We start from the raw sequence: 20,789 nt of genomic DNA, 5'->3' as shown, positions 1-20,789 counted from the left end.
CAAATAGCTTTTAAAACCTGAGTCCACTCGTTCTCTCTCTCTCTCTCTCTCTCTCTCTCTCTCTCTCTCTCTCTCTCTCTCTCTCTCGTGTGTGTGTGTGTTGGGGGGTGGCATCATCTGCTGTTACATGGTTGACCCGTCAGGGACTACACTCTTCCTTCCCCAGAAGCCATCAGTTGCCAGTAGGTGCCTCATAGTTAGGAGCTCTGAGCCCCGTTTTGCTCCATGTTAGAATGTTGACTAGTCTGATAGAGTCATGAATAAGAAAGTAGAATTCATGAATAAGAGTAGAATTTTTGGCATAATCATTTGCATGCATATGATGGGCCTCTTAATGTAATTTTATTTGTGTTTTGTTGATCTTCTACGTAGTGGAATGACTGGGTAAAGCATTCTTTACTTGGACACTTAGCCTTTGTTATTCCCTTTTCCCATCACAAGTCCTTTTCGTTGTTTAGGAAGCTAAGAGATTATACAATAGGTTATTGTATTTTATTCAAGGGTGATATTAGCTGGTGATAATAAACTTTCCTCTATCACATTCTACCTGAGTTTATAGCAAGTCATGTGTTCTGGTAGTGACAGGTCAATCTACAGGTTTTTATTGCGCTCACTTTCTGGATAAAAATAACAAAAAAACCTTAGTTCTCACAGATGTTAATAGTTTGGCCAGATGGGTTACCTGCTGTCCAGCTTTAAGTCACTTGAATTGTATATATTCATTGATGTATTTGCTGGCGGTTAACATTCACTACGCATTATAGGATCCCGATGGAGAAAATGCTCGCCGTGCACTGCAGCGAACAGGAACATCATTTCAAGGATCACATGCCTCTGATGTAGGATCTGGGCTGGTGAATTTACCACCTTCCATTGTGAATAATCCAAACATTCCTCCTGAGGTTATCAACAACTTGCAGGCTGGTAGACTTGGTTCCACAATTTTTGTTGCTAATGTAAGTTTAAGCTTTAGTTGCTCTGATACTTAACTCTTATTATGAGATTATTTTGTTAGATATATGCTGATAGGTTTGTAGGTCAGTGTTTATTTTTAACTTAAGTAAACAAAAGTTATAATTCTGTTAAAGTCAAGCCTAATTTTATGTGTGTATTTTGAAGTTAGACTCTAAATACAAATAGCATTTTAACATGACTATGGACATCATAGACATCAGACGGTTTTCCTTAAGTCAGCTATGTGTAGTCTTTATTTTGGTAGTTGAATTTTATTCTTGTAGTCCTCCTGTTTGTAAATGCCTGTTATGGTTGGTTTGCCATTTGTTTTATGCTCTTGAAAGTCTTGTGAAATGGACAATGTTTTCCAAAACCTGACTTTTCAACTTAGTCATAGTTGATACCTACGTTTCCCACATACAGAACAGGATTGAGGAATTGAAAGAAGATTTGAGGAATTTAAATCAAGATAAGAAACAAGATAGATGTAGCTGAACTGATTTTAAACAAGACCTTTTTTATTTGAACACTGTTGGTATATTGTTGAACAAGAATTACAGTTTATAGATTTAGGAGGTTAGAAAAGATGATTTTGTTTTTACAATGAGGGAGGGGGCCATTTTTTAAAAATTTAACCTTATGCATTCTGTGTTAAGCTTGACTTCAAAGTTGGTTGGAAAAAACTAAAGGAAGTGTTCAGCATAGCTGGAACTGTGAAGCGAGCTGATATTAAAGAAGACAAGGACGGCAAGAGCAGAGGCATGGGCACGGTCACTTTTGAGCAGGCAATCGAAGCAGTCCAAGCAATTTGTATCCTGATGTGTATTAGCATTAAGTGATGTCAGAGAAGCTTGATACCTTTGCACAGTTGTTCATGTTATATAATGCTGCCTCATTTAAATGTAGGCTTTTTGCTGTTCTTGAGGACAAGAGTCACTCACGCAGGCTGGATTTGGCCACGTTCTTCAGGACTGACAGGCAGGCCCTTGTTTTCCTGCGATCCCTTCCTGCTGCTGGACAGTGTGTGCATGCGTACTTGAGGACTCACTCCTTGTCCATCAGTGCAGTTGCTGTTGGTTAATGAAGTTATAAATCAAAATGAGAGACTAGTATGAAGAAAGTCTAATAATGTTAAGACAGTAGAAAAAGTTTCACACTCTTTAAATATGATAATTTGTCTGTACAATTTTACAGTCATCTTAATTGGCTTTCCTTGACTGAATCAACAGCCATGTTCAATGGGCAGTTTTTATTTGATAGACCTATGCATGTGAAAATGGTGAGTTCCTATTTCTCATCTCAACCTTAGTTATTAATTGCTTTAGTTCACTTCCTAACAGCTCTCGTTAGCTATTTTTTAACTATATGTATAATAAACTTTTTTTCTTTTTGCAATTAGGATGACAAATCTGTCCCTCATGAAGACTACCGTTCACATGATAGTAAGACATCACAATTACCACGTAAGTAAAAGCTCTTGTTAGAAAACAACTTTCTTTTTCTTCATTATGTATAACACAGTAGTCTGTTTTTATTCCTACATTGAAGTTGCTCATTCTCTGAGATTAGTTTGGTATTTTGGACAGTGTGTTGCTTCTGATTATATAAAGACTGAAAAGAAATATGAGACTTTTAAAATAATTTAATGTTTGGCCTATTAGTTATAAGTTAAAATGTATTTGGTGAGTTCATATACAAGAAGGGGGGAATCGTTAAAATTTTACCATAGAGGGCCACCATTTTTAATATTTTTATGTGTATTCTTTCTCCTTCTCTGTACATAAATGTGCATTTAACTAGTTTCAGACTAGTATATAGATTATGTAGAGGTTGGGCTTAACATTAATTTATAATCATGTTTCCATGTTGAAAATTCTTTTCTTATATTTTTTTATTGGTGTTCTATAATCATTTTAATGTTACAGGTTTTACATGTTTTAATCTTTGTTTGTTTAATAGCCAACAGTGTGATACAATAATATTCTTAGAGACTGAACTTTTACTTTACCTCACAGCCAAGTTATTAATGTCTCTGGAATATTTAAGACTATTTAGCCTGCTATCCTGTTATGTACTCAGCCTAAGTTTGACCAGACTTTAAGAGAACAGTATAGTAACCAAGCTCACCATGTGTTGGCTCTCCCGTGCAATCAGCTTTTACAACATAACCTACCCTTAACTTATCTGCTGCTCTCCCATGCCCGATTCAGATAATGTATGTGTGTGTGTATTGTGATAATCCTTCAGCCAACAGGGTGAAAGGAACCTTAAATATCCTCCATAAATGTTGGAAGCAACATAGGATATAGATATAGCTGGGTAATGTCTGTTTTCAACATTGTTTACTATTCTGGGTAAAAGATCTGTTACAGATTTCTGAAGAACTTTATCCCTTTGCAGTGACATGTTTCTGTGCTGCTTGATAGATACAGGGCAAAGCTCCATGTGAGAGACAGGCAGACATGGGGACGGTCAGATATCTGAGCAGCATTCAGGCAGTAGACAGACTGTAGACAGTCCAGTAAGCACAGACTGTAGGCAGATGGAAGAAACAAGATGAAAGGGAGAAATTCAAGTTTGGGTTTAGTGTTGGTCAAATTAATCCAAGAGGAGGTCTGTTTTCATTCCTTAATGTGAAAGGGATATATTTTTGGTACCTCTGAGATTATCTTAAATGTGTTATCCAACACAACAGAGTATAAAAGAATACTATTTTCTTTAGATGTCCTAAGTCAAGCTTGGTGGCACAGACCTGTGATCCTTAAGAGGCTAAGGCAGGAGAATCTAAAGTTCAAGTCTAAGGCCTTCCTCAACTGTAGAGTGAGTTCCCAGGCAGCCTGGGTAACTTAATGAGACCTGTCTCAAGGTGAAGTATAAGGGCTGGAGATGGACTCAGTGGTATAAGGTCTCACCCACCGTGCCTAGGTCCCTGGGTCTAGCCTTAGCACTAGAACCAAGATGTCTGTTGGAGTAGTGCCCTTGATTAGCATACATGGGGTCCTGAATTCAACCCCAGCACTGGAGACAAGTCCTGGAGTAGATTTAGATTTACAGATTGTCACTGGATGCCCACTACTGCGCTGTTCCAGAGCATACAAAAGAGCAGTGCAAGCCCTGTGTTAGCTGTTGCCCTCAGACTGCTGCTGTACTCTGTTGTTTGTCTTTGTGCTCTGTCATTATTAGTAGTAAAGTTTTTGATGAAATATTTTAAACATGCAGACAAAAGTAATATTTTAGAGCTTTTATATGCTACATTTATTGGATTTTTAATAACTAAATAAAATCTTACAGGTAGACCTGAGATGCCCCACTTCCATATTCACCTCTCAATGCATTCCTCACCTAGAGGGGACAACACGTGACTGTTTGTTATGCAGATTTTAGTAATGTACATATCTGCTTAATAAATTAGAATTCAGTGTGATACCATATGCTACTTCATAGTTCACTGTGTTTTGTTCCTGATTTCTTTTTTTATTGATAAAGCTGGTAGCTTCATTTTAATTGATACTTCGTACATTTTTTGCTCTTTAATTTGCATTTTAAATTATTTGAAATAATACTGAATTGGAATATTCTTTAAGAATTACCTTGATTTTGTTGTTGTTTTTGTTTTGATTTTGTTAGAATTTGTGTAAAACTGGCCTTGCCATATATTTTGGGAAAGACTTATTTAGTCATAATATTTTCTAATGATGCATGAGTTAGTTATGGTAACTTTTTATTTAAGGATTTTCCCCATTTTTGCCTGTCTTGAACATTAACTTTTCTAGACATTCATTTATTTTGTGTGTTTGTGTGGCATAGGGGAGGTGGGTGTGCTTGCTCTGTGGGGAGATCAGAGGACAACTCTGACCAAGGCTCTCTGACTATGTGGCTTCTAGAGATCAAATTTGGGTTGTTGGGATTAGCAGCAAACACTGTTTTGTTTTTAATTTTGTTTAATTTTTACTTATTCACATTACATCCTGCTCACTGCCCCCTCCAGTCACCCCTCCCACAGACCTTTCCTCATTCCCTCTCCCCTTCTCCTCTGAGTAGGTAGGGGCCTCCCTGGGTATTCCCCCAAACCTGGCACTTTAAGTCTCTTTGAAGCTAAATGCTTTCTTTCCCACTGAGGCCAGGCCAGGCAGCCCAGCTAGTAGAACATATCCCAGATAAAGGCAACAGCTTTTGGGACATCCCCTGTTCCAGTTGTTCAGGACCCATAGGAGACCAAGCTGCACATCTGCTACATATGTGTGGGGGAAGACTAGGTCCAGCCCTGTATGCTCTTTGGTTGGTTGTGCAGTCTCTGAGAGCCCCAAGGGTCCAGGTTACTTGACTCTATTGTTCTCTCTGTGGAGTTTCCTATCTCCTTCAGGGTCTGGAATTATTCCTTTTATTCTTCTATAAGAGTCACCATGCTCCAGCCACTGTTTGGTTGTGGGTACACGTCCCCTCCCACCCCGCCATGGCTTTGTGTTGAATTTTATTTAGTTAGCATAGCATCATCTTAAATTTTTACTATATTAATAGTTCTGTTTCCTCTTCTTGAAGACTTTAAGTGTGTGTGTGTGTGTGTGTGTGTGTGTGTGTCTACATGTGTGCGTGTAGGTTGGTACATGTGAGATCAATCCCTACAGAGACCAGAAGAGGATGTTGGATCCCCTGGTGCTGTTACAGGTGATTGGGAGCTGTACACTGTGTAGGTGCTGGCAACCAAACTTGGGTCTGTGGGAAGACAGTGCATGTTCTTAACAGCTCAGCTGTCTCTCCAGTCCAGCATAGTGTCTTCATTTAGTGGTTCATTATCTCTAGAAACTTGTCAATTTGTAAATGTAAAGAATAGGTTTTGTTGTCAGTATATTTTATCATTTCTTTCCTTCCTCTTTCTTTAGATTTAGTCTCGTTTTGGTTTTTTTTTTTTTTTGTTTTTTTTTTTTTTGTTTTTGCCCTAACTCTGAATTGGATATGTATTTCACTAGTTTTCAGCCTCTCTTTTTTAATTTAAGCAATTAGGGTTATAAATATAGCTACTGAACATAGGTTCTTCTATGGACTTTTCTTCATTTTTTTTATTAGATATTTTTATTTACATTTCAAATGTTATCTCCTTTCCTTGTTTTCTGTCCATAAGCCTCCTATCCCATCTCCTTCCCCCTTCTTCTATGAGGGTGTTCCTCCACCCAACCACCCACCCCTTCCTGCCTTCCCACCCTGACAGTCCCCTACAGTGGGGGATGGGGGGAAGGTATTGAGCCTTGGCAGGACTAAGGGCTTCTCCTTCCATTGATGCCTGACAAGGCCTTCCTCTGCTACACATGCAGCTGGAGCCTGTGTCTGTCTATGTGCACTCTTTGGATGGTGGTTTAGTCCCTGGGAGCTCGTTGGTTGGTATTGTTATTCTTACAGAGTTGCAAGCCTCTTCAGCTCCTTCAATCCTTTCTCTAACTCCTCCAACTGGGACCCATTCTCAGTTCAATGGTTCGCTGCTAGCATTTGCCTCTGTATTTGTCACACTCTGGCAGAGCCTCTCAGGAGACAGCTATATTAGGCTCCTGTCAGCATGCACTTCTTGACTTCAATATTGTCTAGGTTTGGTGGCTGTATGTATATGGGCTGGATCCCCATGTGGGACAGGCTCTGCATGACCATTTCTATAGTTCAGTGTTTATAAATTACCAATCACTACAGTTATTTTGAATCTTTTATATTTGAAAATACAATTTCCAAATTCATGAGTTCTGTACTTCCTATTGGTTTTTCACTTGGGTTCACTGTGGTAAACCATAGCACATGGTCTATAAGACCGTGACTCATTGTGTGACAGCCTTAGAATCTCATCGTGGGTGACTTACCCATAGGTCCATTTTTATAAATCATCTTTGTTCACTATGTCAAGTTTGTTAATCATTTAAGTGTTTTGTAGCCTTTCTCTGTTTTTATATAATTTTGTATAATTTTACCTATTTGGGTTACCGGTTACTAAGAAGTACTTAATGGTAATTTTTTTTCAGTGTATTGATAGATTTAGTTACTTTTTTGTTGTTGAAAATATTTTGAAGTATTTCAAAAATTCAAATCAAGTAATTTATTACAAGGCGATTTTGTAGTTACCTTAAGTCCTTGTATAATACTAAATACAATTTTGTGTAGTTTATACTATTTTGTATTACTGTTTTTGATCTGTGTGTAAATGTTTTTTTTCTGTGTGTAAATGTTATAACTGCAATTACATCTTTTAAAATTGGCTTGGCAATCTTTTATGTGAAGTTGAGGAATTAAATTTCTTCACATTTAGTGGTTCATTTGGATGGATTTTCATTTTCTTAGTTTGGGTTTCACCTTTTGTACTTTGTAAATATGTCTGTATTTTGAGTGGTGACCCTGGATGTTATATATGTATAAAGCTTGAAGTTCATCTTGTATCCTCCTCCTTGACTCTAACCCGTTTCTGGTAACTGCATGCACTGGCACAGGGCGCTCTGTCACTGTCAGACGTCACAAGTACACATCATGTTTTCTGTCACCTGCTACTGCTCATTTCTTCAGAGTATCTATTTGTTAAGCTTTTATTTTCCCAACAAGGATTTATTGTTAGTAAATTCTTCTAATTTTGGCTGCTCTGTAAATGTCTTCTAAGATAGTTTGATTTTTTTTTTTAAAGAGAATTTAAGATTAAGTTATTTTATCTTAGCATTTTGTAAATAGTTTAGTCTTCTGGTTTCTATTGTTGCTAATCCATAATTCAGATAAGGCTTTTGTTGAATTATCCCCTCTTTTTGGTAGTTTATTGTTCATGGAACTAATTTTAGAGTCCTAGTCCCTGGTTGACAGTTTCACTGCAGAATGAGTGTGGATTACTACTTGCTGAACTTTTACAGCGGAAACTTACCAACCATGCATATTTGAATATTTCCCTTTCTCCCTTTGTAAGGCAGCTTCCTCCCTTCCCAGTTTACCTGGCCAGGCTCGCCTTGTTCATGATCCTGACTGCATTTACCTCTATTAGCAGTAAATTTTAAAGCTCAAGGCCTGCACAGTGAAGCCAGCCATAATAGTCTCAGCTTGGGTGAGTGAGATTGGTGAAGGAAGGAGTGCATGCAAGCCCACCCTTAGCTGAGGAACTAATGGCTGCTGGGGAAGATTCAGAAACAGCCTCGAGAGCATGCCCAGGTCCCAGTTGATGTCCCTACACCCATGCAAGTGCAATACTAAGTGGACGCAGTAGTTTAAAGCAACAAAGAAATGTGTGAAGTTGAGAGGCAGTGGTGGGGAGGGCGGCGGTCGTAGGGGTGGGGGAAGGAGCAGGGCAATGATTCAATCAAAATGTATTTGTATACATGTGTGAAGTCTCAAACAATGAATTAAAAAACTTGTCCTATTAGGTATACTTTATATTTTTTAATGATTTGTATTTTCATACTTTCTTTTGTCTTGAGATATAATAAAGTCATGAGCTACCATAGAATCAGATTTTTTTACGTCCTTCATCTGACTTTCTCATTTTACTGTGACTTGGCAAGTGGGAAATTTCTCAATTCCCATGCTTCTGATATTAATTTTTATCTTTTCATTTTTATAGTTCTTTTCTCTTTTATAGTTCTTTGAGATTATAATTACTGTGATATCGTTAGGCACAGGAACACATTTACTTGACATTAATCTGTGCAGTTTAAAACTACCATTCTGTACAAATCTTACAGTATATAATTCCTAGCCCCAAGCCTTAATTGCTAATTTTTTTTCCTAACTGAGCCAGTGTAACAGAAAGGCGCAGTGACTGGTCATATGACTCCCATTGTGGTAATGGTATTCAAGAGAGCCCAAACAATCATTGCCTCAAAGGCTTAACCCATATTAGACTCTGGAAGTACAGAAATGGTTCTTACAACTGACGTTGCAACCGAAAGTTGAAGTCACATCTTGAAAACTAGGCAAAAACAGATTTATAACATCTTTCATGATGTGTCCTTTTGTCTGTATTGGATACTTCCTCGTTACTGAATATTACTCACTTTCGGTCTCCTCTCTGAGGTTTTGGGCTTGACCTGCCCTACACTTGTTTACCTTAGTTTCTATACCTTATAGGTTAGGGAGGGTCTGCAGATGAGGGGGAAACTCGCAGGGTTTTGTTCTGAGTTGTCTCAACCACATCTTTTTAAAAAAATTTATTTATGTATATGAATACCCTGTAGCTGTTTTCAGACACACTAGAGGGGGGCATGAGATTTCATTACAGATGATTATGAGGCACCATGTGGTTGCTGGGAATTGAACTCAGGACCTCTGGAAGAGTAGTCAGTGCTCTTAACCACTGAGCCATCTCTCCAGCTCATCTTACCACATTTTATATTATATTTTCCAGGTTCACCAGTTATTTTTTCTCCAAATTTCACTTTTCTTTGTAGCTGAATAAATCTCCATTTATATATTAGCATGTTTTCATTATCTTTCCATCTTTTGGTAAATTTTTAGTCTGGTTTCTTTATTTATTTTTCCATGGTGAATAGAGCAGTAATGAACACAGATATATAGATAGATGTGCAAGGATTTGAAGTTCTTTGGATATATGCCCAGGGGAGGTTATAACTAAAGTTTTCTAAAGTTATTTATTTATTTACTTATTTCCTTACTTATTTAAAGAGCATCAGTATATTAAAACTGAACAAATAAACAATAAACAAACTTGAATTTAAAGACAAGAGACAAGATCTGAATTTAGTCACAGGTAAATGTTGGTGTTCAGATAATGTAAGGTCTCAAATTCCTCATATTCATGCCTGATGAGAACATTTATTTTGTAAATGTAATAAATATCATGATAAAGCCAGGCAATTAGAGTTTCCAGTGTTGTGGGCTTTTAAAAGATATTTTATGTGTATAGGTGTTTGCCTGTATCAGGTGTGTGCAGTGTCTAAGTTCTCTAAGACACTCAGGTTTGTGGATCCAGCATACTTGCGATTTACCATTTGGGTTCTGAGAACTGAACCCAGGTCCTCTGTAAGAATAACAAGTGTTCTTCATCAGTGAGCCATCTCTCCAGACCCTTATAACTAATTTGAAAACTGGCTTTGGTGTTGGCTGTCTGGATAGGAATCTTGTTCCATAGCTGCAGCTGGGCTGTCCTCATTGTCCTCTTCTCTGCTTTCAAGTCTTATCTCTTCAGTAATTGCCGACCGTTTAGTTCTATTTGGACTATTTTGAATGTAATACTAGTATTTTAGTTGTTCAACACTGAGCAAGATGTTCATTCTCAGGTATGTATGTACAGTGTTACTACATGAGGATGTCTGAGAAACATGTCTTCAGCCAGAAAGGCTAGTAGCCACAGACCATAAAGAAATGATTCACCCAAGTCTTGTTTGGTGAATTAGTGCATTTAATTATCTACAGGTAACCTATAGGATCATGGGTAACTTACAGGTGCAATACCAACAAGAAATAGTCACGTGTGTCATCCCTCTTCCCACTTCCCAAACTAATAGTTAATTCCTCCAGGGTATAAGTGGGTTTGTGAGCTCTCTTCATTACACAAAGGAATATTAGTTTACCCAATCTTGGGAGTTTCTCCTGTTGGTGATCACAACTGCTCTGATGGTGATGTCATACCATTCCTGGAGAAGAGAGTTCCACATGTGTGACATGACAAAATGTCTTTCACACTTTCTTGGGATGCATTTGGGGTGTATGTGTGTGTCTCGGGTTGGGAGTGGGTAGGTGTGGAAGTGAGGCTAGAAGAGAGCCTTGGGTGTTTTTCTTCAGGCAGTGTCTACTTTTTTTAGGCTGAGTTTCTCACTGACTGGAACTTGCTGAGTAAGCTAGACTGGCTAGCCAGTGAGCCCTAGAGATCTGCTACCTCACCAGATCTAAGATTACCCATGTCCAACATAATTCTGGCTTTTAAAAAAGTGCATTCTGGGAATTGAAGGCAGGTTTTCATGTTTGTAGTGGAAATCCTTTACTCCTGGAGCCATTTTCTCAGACCCCCTCTTGTCAGATTGTTACACCTCTCTCGGTACCTTCAAATGGAGTGTAAGCTGAACCTACTTCGTAAGTGGTTTTTTTCCCTCATAAATGGTATTAGTCTTTATGTATGTTGCTTTCTAAATGAAAACCAGAACCCTTGCTATCTGCGACCTTTTAGGATACTATTGCAAGCATACAGCTAGTTTTAAAAGTTGGTACAGTTAGTTCTATGCGAGTCTTGGTAATGTTGTTGTTTGTGATTTAGGTGGTCTTGGAGGCATTGGAATGGGACTGGGTCCAGGTGGACAGCCAATTAGTGCCAGCCAGCTGAACATAACTGGTGTAATGGGAAATTTAGGTCCAAGTGGTAAGTTTTTCTTGAAACCTTTGTAAGTGATCTATTTGCTGTTTAATAAAGCTTGTATTTATTCGTCTTAGTACTTAGAGAACTCTGTTCCAAGATGTTTAGCATGTCAATTCTGTCTGAAAAAGAAGAGAAACCTTGTGAGAGCAGCTGACAAGAGGGTAGGTGTAGGTGGGGACGGCTTCTGGGGCCAGGCATGTGAAAGGTAGCTGGAGTTTGTGCGTACTGACATGGCTTTAAGGAGATGACGTCTCCTCTGTATCTCCATAGTGCCCTCTGCATCGTGGGATGTAGAGTCCGGGAATGAGTGGCAACATGCCGTAGCATAGGCAGTTTAAATGTATTACATTTGGAAGGTAGCTTTGAAGTAGCTATTTGTCTGTTAGTTACACTCTTAATTATCTTTAGAAATCGGCTTTCCAACTTTTAATTTCAGCAAACTTCATTCTTTTAAGTTGGCTGAAAATTCTAACATGATTTTACTTATGTGATTATGTTTCCCAGTGTCTACTGTATTATAAAAAAACTTAAAATTGTAAAAAATTGACTTATTTATTTAAAAGTCATGATTTACTCTGATGACAATCTTAATCCTAAAATTTATACTTAATGTATATAATATGAAACATGTAATTAACATAAGTATTATTTTTAAGAAAATAAAGTGTTTCTAATCAGAGAAGAGTGATTCTGTTTTTGGCATCTCTTCCTAGTGTTTGGGTAATGTCAATAGCTGTACTGCTGTGTCCGCATTTGGGTTTGCTGTGATGGCATGCATCGGATAGTTTATGGAAGGAAAGATCCACGGTGTTAGGAGAGGAGGAGGGGAAACAGAAGTATTGAGTTATGGAAATTATTTTGACCTCTTGGCCCTTCAAAGGTTCCCTTACTGTCCTTTGAGAATTACATTTCAGTATATGAGCTGATAAGTATGTCATAGTCTTTTTGTTAGGATGATACAAACTTTATAATTGGCAAAACCCCTTTTCTTATTTGTTTTAGGATCTCATACCCTTCCTGTCCAAACACAAGCTGTTTGTTACTGATTTGACCAGCCTCTTAGCTGATGTGTTTAGAGGCATCTTTACTTTGTAGTCTTAATGTCTAAGTCTTCTGTGGGAACATCATTGTCTCTGCAAGAGTGCACACGGGCTCTAGTAACTCTCTGACCGGATGTTGTATGTGAATAGTAAACTTTTTTCTTTTTTTCTCTGATGCTCAGAGGCCTGTTTGAAGATTGGTGACTGGTTAGGCACTATGACATAGCTCTGTAAACCATCCTTCTATGTATACCCTGTACCTGCTTCTCTAGTGTTCCATTGTGACTAAACCAATGGTATTTACTTTGCTATAATGTCATTCGTTAGTCACAAATTAAGATTTACTGAAAGTCCATACTATGTATTTTGTTTGAGGTATGGGAATGGATGGTCCGGGTTTTGGAGGAGTGAATAGAATTGGAGGAGGTATGTATAAGTATTTGTTTCTGCATGTACTCATCGCCATTTTAAAGAAACTAGAAACTGTTGAGAATTGTAGAAAAAAGTCATGGTATATTGTTGGCTTGTGTTCTAAAGGCTGTTGGCAAACACTGAGCCTAAATACACCCTTAAAAGAAGGTCCTGTGTTAAACTACCTGCTCAACATGAAATGAAGGAAGCGCTTACTGGTGACTTAACATTTCCAGAATGTACCGCTCATCTGTAGCTCCAGTCAAGTTTCACAACTATTCTCTGTCCCATAGGCGTTGGGTTTGGTGGTCTGGAAGCAATGAATAGCATGGCAGGCTTTGGTGGAGTTGGCCGAATGGGAGGTAGGTGAATGTACCTATACGGGGTACGTTATCTTTGCTTTCCCTACACACACACGGGTTTGGATGCTATAGGAGTCTTCAGAAGGTACACGGGCACTAGAGGACACTTGGAAACATGGCAGGAGGGGGTGGGTAGTGGGTTGTACAGTGAGTGTATGAAGTAAGTTGGTATGCCACATACTATTTTGAATTGGTAACTTCTGATCTTTTTCTCCTCAATTTAGCTTAGACATATTCCTCAGTGGTTTTCCATACATTGATGCACTTGAAGAAGGGTTAATTTGTCGTACGTCTTTTCAGAGTTGTACCGCGGTGCAATGACTAGTAGCATGGAGCGAGATTTCGGACGTGGTGATATTGGATTGAGTCGAGGCTTTGGCGACTCCTTTGGTAGACTTGGTAGGGCTGGTTGTATACTTTTTCCCTTTTGCAGGTTGTAGTCTTAACTGTTCCTTTTGGTGTAAAAAAATCGTTAAAAAGTTATAATTTACATAGTTTGCTACTAGAAGAAAACTTTAGGGATTTTAATTTCATGGTTCTCTTTTACAGTATCTTGAATATTTTGTCTATCTCCAGAAAATTTTATGTTTAGTTATTTGTGAGTATAGTACCTTGGGCATTTTGAAGTGTCACTATTTAAATTAATTAGTATATTATCTTTTCATCCTTGTTTAGGCAGTGCAATGATTGGAGGGTTTGCAGGAAGAATAGGAGCTTCTAACATGGGTCCAGTAGGAACTGGAATAAGTAGGTTTAAATTTTAATAGAATTTCCTGAGTAGTATTTGAGTGCTTGCAAGGAGTTTGCAAGAGTAGTTATTGTAGTACAGTAATAGTTTGCTTTTATGTGTTAATGTGTCTTACCATATTTTGAGAAACTTTAATGAGTTATAGCTTGATTGATGTTTGAAAATTAATTTTATTTGTTTGTTTGTTTGGTATTTCTCAGCTAACACCAGAATGCGTATTCAGTAGCCAGTCCAAGAACTGTCTTTCCACACCCATGTCATAAACTGCCATTACTTGAACACCAGCCTTAATTCTGCTTGATTTTGCCCAATAGCTACTAGTTTGTTTGACTTGTATACCTTATGCCTTCTAGCAGTTGGAGACAAAACACCAAATTTTAGGGATTTCCTGAAGTTGAAGAATAAGAATGAAGAGATGATTGCTTTCTTCTCTTCTAGACCTTGCAAAACCATGGGTGTGTCTCAGCTCTAGAGAATGCCCAATACCTCCCATCAGCTCCCACTCCCACATGGGAAACATCATATAAAGCCTGCACACATGCTAGACTGAGTTCCTGACGGGCATTGCTGACTTGCTGTGCCTGTGAAATCTCCACACCTTACTGGCTTCGTTTGGTGGTGAAATTTTAGGAAACAGGAAGTTAACGTACTTAGTGTGAATTGTGACATCCTGTCCACTGGATACATTTGCTTTCCATGTGCTTCTCTTTATTTCCTGCTCTGCCTGCCATCCTGCAGCATTCATTTCCTCTCGGGATCGTCCTCACCTTCCCTTTTATCTCAGTGTGTACACTGTTTCCCAGGGAGACTGCCAGTAACAGAGAGCCAGCTGGCAAGCCTTAGGACTTTACACTCTTCATGAAGGAATATTAGGGAGGAGAATGAGATGGGATAATTAATTGTCTGTGGTTACTGAAAGTTAAATTTGATATGAAAATTGAAGTTGTGTGGGAAACAGCTCCATATACTGAGGTAAAAGGTGAGCAAGGAAAGGGTGATGCATAGGAGAGTGTGGGGAGAGAAATGTGTGCTGGAGTCGTAACAGTGTCTTCATCTCTGTGCTTCAGCTTTCAGCAGCTACTATATTTGCTGTTGCAAAATATAAGAATTAAAAGCTTATTATAACATGATAATATATAATATTATAATATGGAAGTTTTAAATATGTGATGTTTTCTTATTAGAATATTATTTTACAGAGGCATATATAATTATATAGTTACTAAAATTAAGTTTTCTCAAGTAAGCAAATGGATACCAAAATCTATTACTTGTTTTATTTTCTGTATGGAAATAATTTTTTGTTATAGAAATGAGTTTTTCCTCTCCATTTTCAAAACTGATCATTCTCTTTTCTTCCTCTCTCATCTTTCCTTTTGCTATTTTTGTTTTGTTTTTAAAACTTGAAACTCGGGACTCCTGCCCTTGTTACAATGCAGGTGGCAGCATGAGCGGCATGAGCACCGTGACGGGAGGCATGGGAATGGGCCTGGACCGCATGAGCTCCAGTTTCGACAGGATGGGGCCAGGCATCGGAGCCATACTGGAAAGGAGCATTGACGTGGACCGAGGGTTTTTATCGGGTCCCATGGGAAGTGGAATGAGAGACAGATTAGGCTCCAAGGGCAACCAGATATTTGTTAGAAATGTAAGCGAAGAAATGTATTGGAAAGTTAAAATTCTTTCTATATCTTTGTCTGTCTATATAAAATATTTATTTGTCATTTTATTATTTTCATGTATATAAAAGTATAAATTTATATATAACATGTGTTACTAAATTTTTTCATTTTAGCTTCCTTTTGACTTGACTTGGCAGAAATTAAAAGAGAAATTCAGCCAATGTGGTAAGTGTACCAGTAACTACAAATTGTGCTGAAATTTCTTGTGCGGAAATTTTTGATTTTTAAACCTTGAAATACAATGTTTATATCTTGGCTTACCCCAGTCACGGTCTCGTCTGATTCAACCTCAGATGGGTAATAGTTTTGCTGTCTGGTAGGTTTGAACAAACAACAGGGCTTAGTACAGACTCACTCACCAAGGAAGCCTGTCATGACTCATTATAAAGCAGTCTTTTATTACCAGATTTTAAAGAGGTTGATGGTTTTTCATTGGAGGCTTTTTTTTTTTTCCACGAGAAGCAAAAGTAAATAAATGGCATATTTACTCCCTTGCTGATGCACAGTTGATGGAGAGCCATTCTGTACACTGTATTGCTTGCGCACCATAGAAACCTTAAGCCAGTAGCCTAGGATTCTGTTAGAACATACATTGTGGTGGCTCTTCTAGTCCTTTGGAAACTCTTCTTCACTATCATGAGACTGACTAGCTACAGATCTTAATTTTTCCTTAGTTTATTAATTTATTAATTTCAAATAAAGCCTTTTCTGTACCATATTCACTTTTCAAAAGCTCCTCCTCCTCTCTCTCTCTGTGTGTGTGTGTGTGTGTGTGTGTGTGTGTGTGTGTGTGTGTGTGTGTGTGTGTGTTGGAAAGAGAGGGCAGACGGGGGTGGGGAGAGAATATGAATATGAGAATAAGGGAATTGTGTGAGAGGGGAATTGGGTGGTCAACACAGAGCAACAGTTTTCCTTTTATTATATAGAATCTCAGCCTAAAATCACAATACGGCACGTTATGCTGAAAGATGGCTGAAAGTACTATACAGTACCATATACTGAGCTGTATACTTAGAGTTCACAGAGAGTGAAGGTTTGCCTGCCTCCCTTCATAGTGCTGAGATCAAAGTTGTGCACTACCATCCCCAACATCTTGAATATTCTTAAAGGCATAAAATAATAGGTAACTTTAGTGTCCTTGTACAACGATGATAACTTTCCTAGCCGAGGCTGCTGGTCCAGCCTGTCATTGTAGCCATTTGGGAGGCTGAGGCAGGGTACCTCAAGTTCAAGGCCTGTCTGGGCTACCGAGTCAATTCAGAGCCAGCATGGACAATTGTGAGACTGTCTCAACATAAAAGTAAAAGCCAAGAGAGGACGGAGGACACTGGGAAAACATGGCCCACTGAGTCTATTAAGCAAGACTCACATGGGCTCCAGAGGTGAAAGAGCAGTCCTGGGGTCTGTGTGGGTCTGCACCAGGTTATAGCTTTCAGTTCTGCGTTCTGTGGGATTCCCTAACAGGGGAGCATTTATAGCCCTGACACTTCTGCTTGCTCTTGAGTCTTCCTCCTTTTGAGTTGCCTTGTCCAGGCTTGATATGAGGGCTTTTGCCCTGCCTTGCTTACTGTATCTTGTTTTGTCCTTTTTGGCTGTCATGTCTTGGAGGACTGCTCCTTCTGAAGAGGAAATGGAGGGGGATTAGATCTGCAGGAGCAGGGAGATGGGAGAGTGTAGGGAGGATTGGAGAGAGAGGAAACTGTAGTTAGGATGTATTGTATTAGAGAAGAATCTTATTTTCAATAAAAATAAGAAATCAAATCCAAAGAAGATACACACACACACACACACACACACACACACACACACACACACACACCCACACACCCACACACCCACACCCACACCCACACACCCACCCCAAGAGCTGGAATTGCTCAGTGGTAGGATGCTTGCCTATCATGCATGGGTTTCTAGGTTCGTTTCTAAGTACTTAAGGGGGAAAAATGAAGGAAATAAAAAGCCTTTGTGGGTTGCTCTCAGGAATATTATCTACAGGGTTAGTTTTTTATACCTTCATTTATTTAAGCTATTACAATAATTTACTAATTTTCTTACACCCCAGATTGAGGCTTTTTAGGGTATTTCTTACCTTTTTAAACTAGTACCTTTTATTATTTCTATATAAAAGACTTGTGATATATTCACAGACGTTCTGATTAAATCTTCATTCAGTTATTCATTTTCTCTAACTACGATCACTGCGTTTTTGGCAGTCTACTAGACCTTTGGAGGTGAACAAAATAAAATACTGAGGTTTTCTAAGAGGCTACGTACGTCTGGGTGTTTTGTTGATGGCACTTTCACTTTACATTAATTTAAAATTTTAGGAAGAGGCAGTTCTGATAAAAACCTTGTCAAAAGCAAGTGAGTTGGCAGTTGTTTGAAAGGTGTTGGGAGCCTCCCTTTGATCACTGCTTGAGAAAACATCTTAGAGCTGCGTCTCATGAGGCATTTCCTCAGCTGGGGCTCCTTCCTCTGATGACTCTTAACTTAGAGGTCATGTTGACATGCAAAGTCAGCCAATACACTGATAGTTAAAAGGTCAATGAGGTTTTTTTTTTTTTTTTTTTTTACTTTCAAATCTGTTAAAAGCTGCTATTCAATTTTATATTTAGTATTGTATTTATATAACTTCATATCCCATTTTTTAAAACCATGAATTAATATTGATGGCAAAGAAAGTAAGTTATAGTAATACAGAATTAAATCATTTTTGTCAGAGTATTATCTGACTTGTTTGAAGTGAACCAACTGTTTCCTGCCATATCACATTATGTATGACTCCTAAGAGTTTTTCTGTTTTAATATAGTATTGTTTTAACCTGACACAAGCGAGTAATGATCTCTTTAGCTATAAAGGCAGGTGTTGTTTTTTTTGTTTTTGTTTTTTTTTTTTTTTGATTTATTTGCTGTTTTGTTTTCCTGAGTCCAGGCTAGCTAAATAATTGTTCTTGCTGAAGAAGGATCTAGTGGTACTCTAGACACAGTATCTGCCAGGATTCACTTACTGGCAGGTGCCTTGCTAATAAAATGCATGTAGTGAACTGTCCTGTAGAAGTCATAGTCTGATCAAGCTTTGTGGTTCAGGAAAAATCTTTTTCAAATCTCCCTTATTTTATTTTTTTAAAAGACGTATTTATTTTATGTATATGAATACACTGTCACTGTCTTCATGCACACTAGAAAAGGGCATCGGATCCCATTACAGATGGTTGTGAGCCACCATGTGGTTGCTGGGAATTGAACTCAGGACCTCTGGAAGAACAGTTAGTGCTCTTAACCACTGAGCCATCTCTCCAGCCCTCAAATCTCCTTAAAGATGAAGAATAATTGAGAAAATTTTTGTTTCCAGATTCTAGATTTGAATAAACTCCCAAAAGGCAACATGGATACCATTTCCAAAAGTAATAGCCTGGACTTAAAAAATTGGCAAGTGAAGCGTTGTTTCATTGTGAGTTCAGTAGTGCTCTGTGTGGCACAGTGTGTGATCTGTGGTTCTCCTGTGTATGGCTGAGTTTAGTCCTGCACAGTTGCTGAATGTCAGGCTTGTTTTCATTTCCTTGTCATGTTGCAAATAGAATCTGGCCATTAGAAGTCACCCTCAGCATGCACAAAGTTAGGCAGATTGATTTTAATTATTTGAAACTTTCCCTTGTAAATTATTTATTTTAGAAAGAAAATGTTTATTTCTGTTTTCATATGGTTGGGAAATGTGGCGTTTACCTTAGTGTAGTGGTGAGTGCCCGCAGTCTGAGAGCTCAGAAAGGCTGAGGTAGGAAGACTGTTTGGGTTATACAGTAAATTACAGCTCACCCAGAGCAAACTAGTGACACTCTGCCTTAAAAGATTAAAAACAAAAAACCCTAAATAAACCCAAAAGTTGAGGCTGTGCTGTGGCTCAGCATTAACACCCGTGCCTGTCTCAGCCCCCAAGGCCCGCCGGTGGCTTAGGGCTCTTCGGGCATCTGTTTTCCTTGGGTGTCTTGGTCTAACCGTGAACATGTCTGTAGGCCAGTCTGTAGTGTAAGTGTCCAGACTGAGAAATCTCTTGAGTCTCAGCCAAGAGGTCTTAAATCAATAGGCCATGAGATGGAGTCTCCATGTCTGAGTGACATTCCCTTAACCAGGAGGGACAGTTTAGTTGAAAATGGAAGGAGAATCTTGTCTGAAGATTAAAAGATGGTTATTCAAGAGAAGCTAACGTGTTTCCAGTATTCTTGCTCACATAAACCTCATTGTTGCTTATGTTTCACCTATGCTGTGAAACTTAGAAAAACCCAATTTTTAAGGTAAAGAAAGAGAAGAACCTCCAGTTTCAAAGCTTGTACAATTCTCCACAGTCCTTGGAGATCTAAGTGCCACCTAAATGGAGGTGCTCCTGTGTACCAGTTTTTTCTTATGCTGGAGGATTTTGGATATTGACTGTCTGCCACTCAGCTGGCTGACTCATTTATGTCAGCTTGATAAGCTAGAGTCACCTTGAGAGGAGGGAGCTTCAGCTGAAACATTCCTCCATAAGATCTGGCACTAGGCAACCCTGTTGGGCATTTTCTGAATTAGTGATTGATGTGGGAGTGCCCAGTCGATTGTAGGTGATAGATGCCATTCCTGAGCTGGTGGTTCTGGCTCTGTAAGAAAGCAGGCTGAGTGAGCCATGAGGAGTCAGCAGCACTCCTAGTGGCCTCTGCATTGGCTCCTGCCTCCAGGTCCCTGCTCTACTTGAGCTCCTTCCTGGGCTTCCTTCCAGGAGGAACTGGGATTTGTAAAAGTAAACTCTAAACCCATTTCTTCTCAACTTGCTTTTGGTCACATGTTTCATCATAGCAGTAGTAACCCTGACCAAGACAACTATTAAAATTTCTTTTAACACATATATCTCAGTATCATTCTGCGATTTTTTTTGCCCCCCCCAACTAGAAAATAGATTTTTTTTCTGTATTTTCTTTTCTTTTTTTTTTTTTTTTTTTCTTTTTGGAGCTGGGGACCGAACCCAGGGCCTTGTGCTTGCTAGGCAAGCGCTCTACCACTGAGCTAAATCCCCAACCCCTTCTTTTCTATTTTACTAGTTGTGGAGTAAATTATTTCAATCTACTTTGGTCCTGTGACTCTTCTGGGATTAGTCTGTCTTAAACTCTCAGGGGCATACTTAACAGTTTCTGTTTTGCTTTACAGGCTGTGGTTTGAATCAGTGTGACGTTGTCTGATATTTAATGTGTTGAGAAGGTGAAGGATTGATTATCAGTTGGCTTTGAGAAGTAATGCAATAAAAAGTGG

General features: G+C 38.7%; 1 protein-coding gene across 7 annotated transcripts in view; it reads left to right on the top strand.

Moving 5' to 3' along the window:
- The window catches only part of Myef2 (myelin expression factor 2), a 35,881-nt gene that overhangs the window by 12,797 nt on the left and 2,295 nt on the right, over positions 1-20,789 (top strand). Inside the window, 11 exon segments of one of the 7 annotated variants that reach the window (NM_001013205.3) lie at positions 765-956; positions 1,611-1,764; positions 2,184-2,233; positions 2,354-2,417; positions 11,171-11,272; positions 12,685-12,735; positions 13,014-13,082; positions 13,383-13,481; positions 13,758-13,829; positions 15,270-15,478; positions 15,626-15,677. In NM_001013205.3, the coding sequence (NP_001013223.2) occupies positions 765-956; positions 1,611-1,764; positions 2,184-2,233; positions 2,354-2,417; positions 11,171-11,272; positions 12,685-12,735; positions 13,014-13,082; positions 13,383-13,481; positions 13,758-13,829; positions 15,270-15,478; positions 15,626-15,677 (1,114 nt within the window). 7 annotated transcript variants of the gene reach the window in all.

Source organism: Rattus norvegicus, chromosome 3 (genome assembly GCF_021556685.1).
Source record: "Rattus norvegicus strain SHRSP/BbbUtx chromosome 3, alternate assembly SHRSP_T2T, whole genome shotgun sequence".
NCBI lineage: Eukaryota > Metazoa > Chordata > Mammalia > Rodentia > Muridae > Rattus > Rattus norvegicus.
This window is presented reverse-complemented; position numbering and strand designations above follow the sequence as displayed.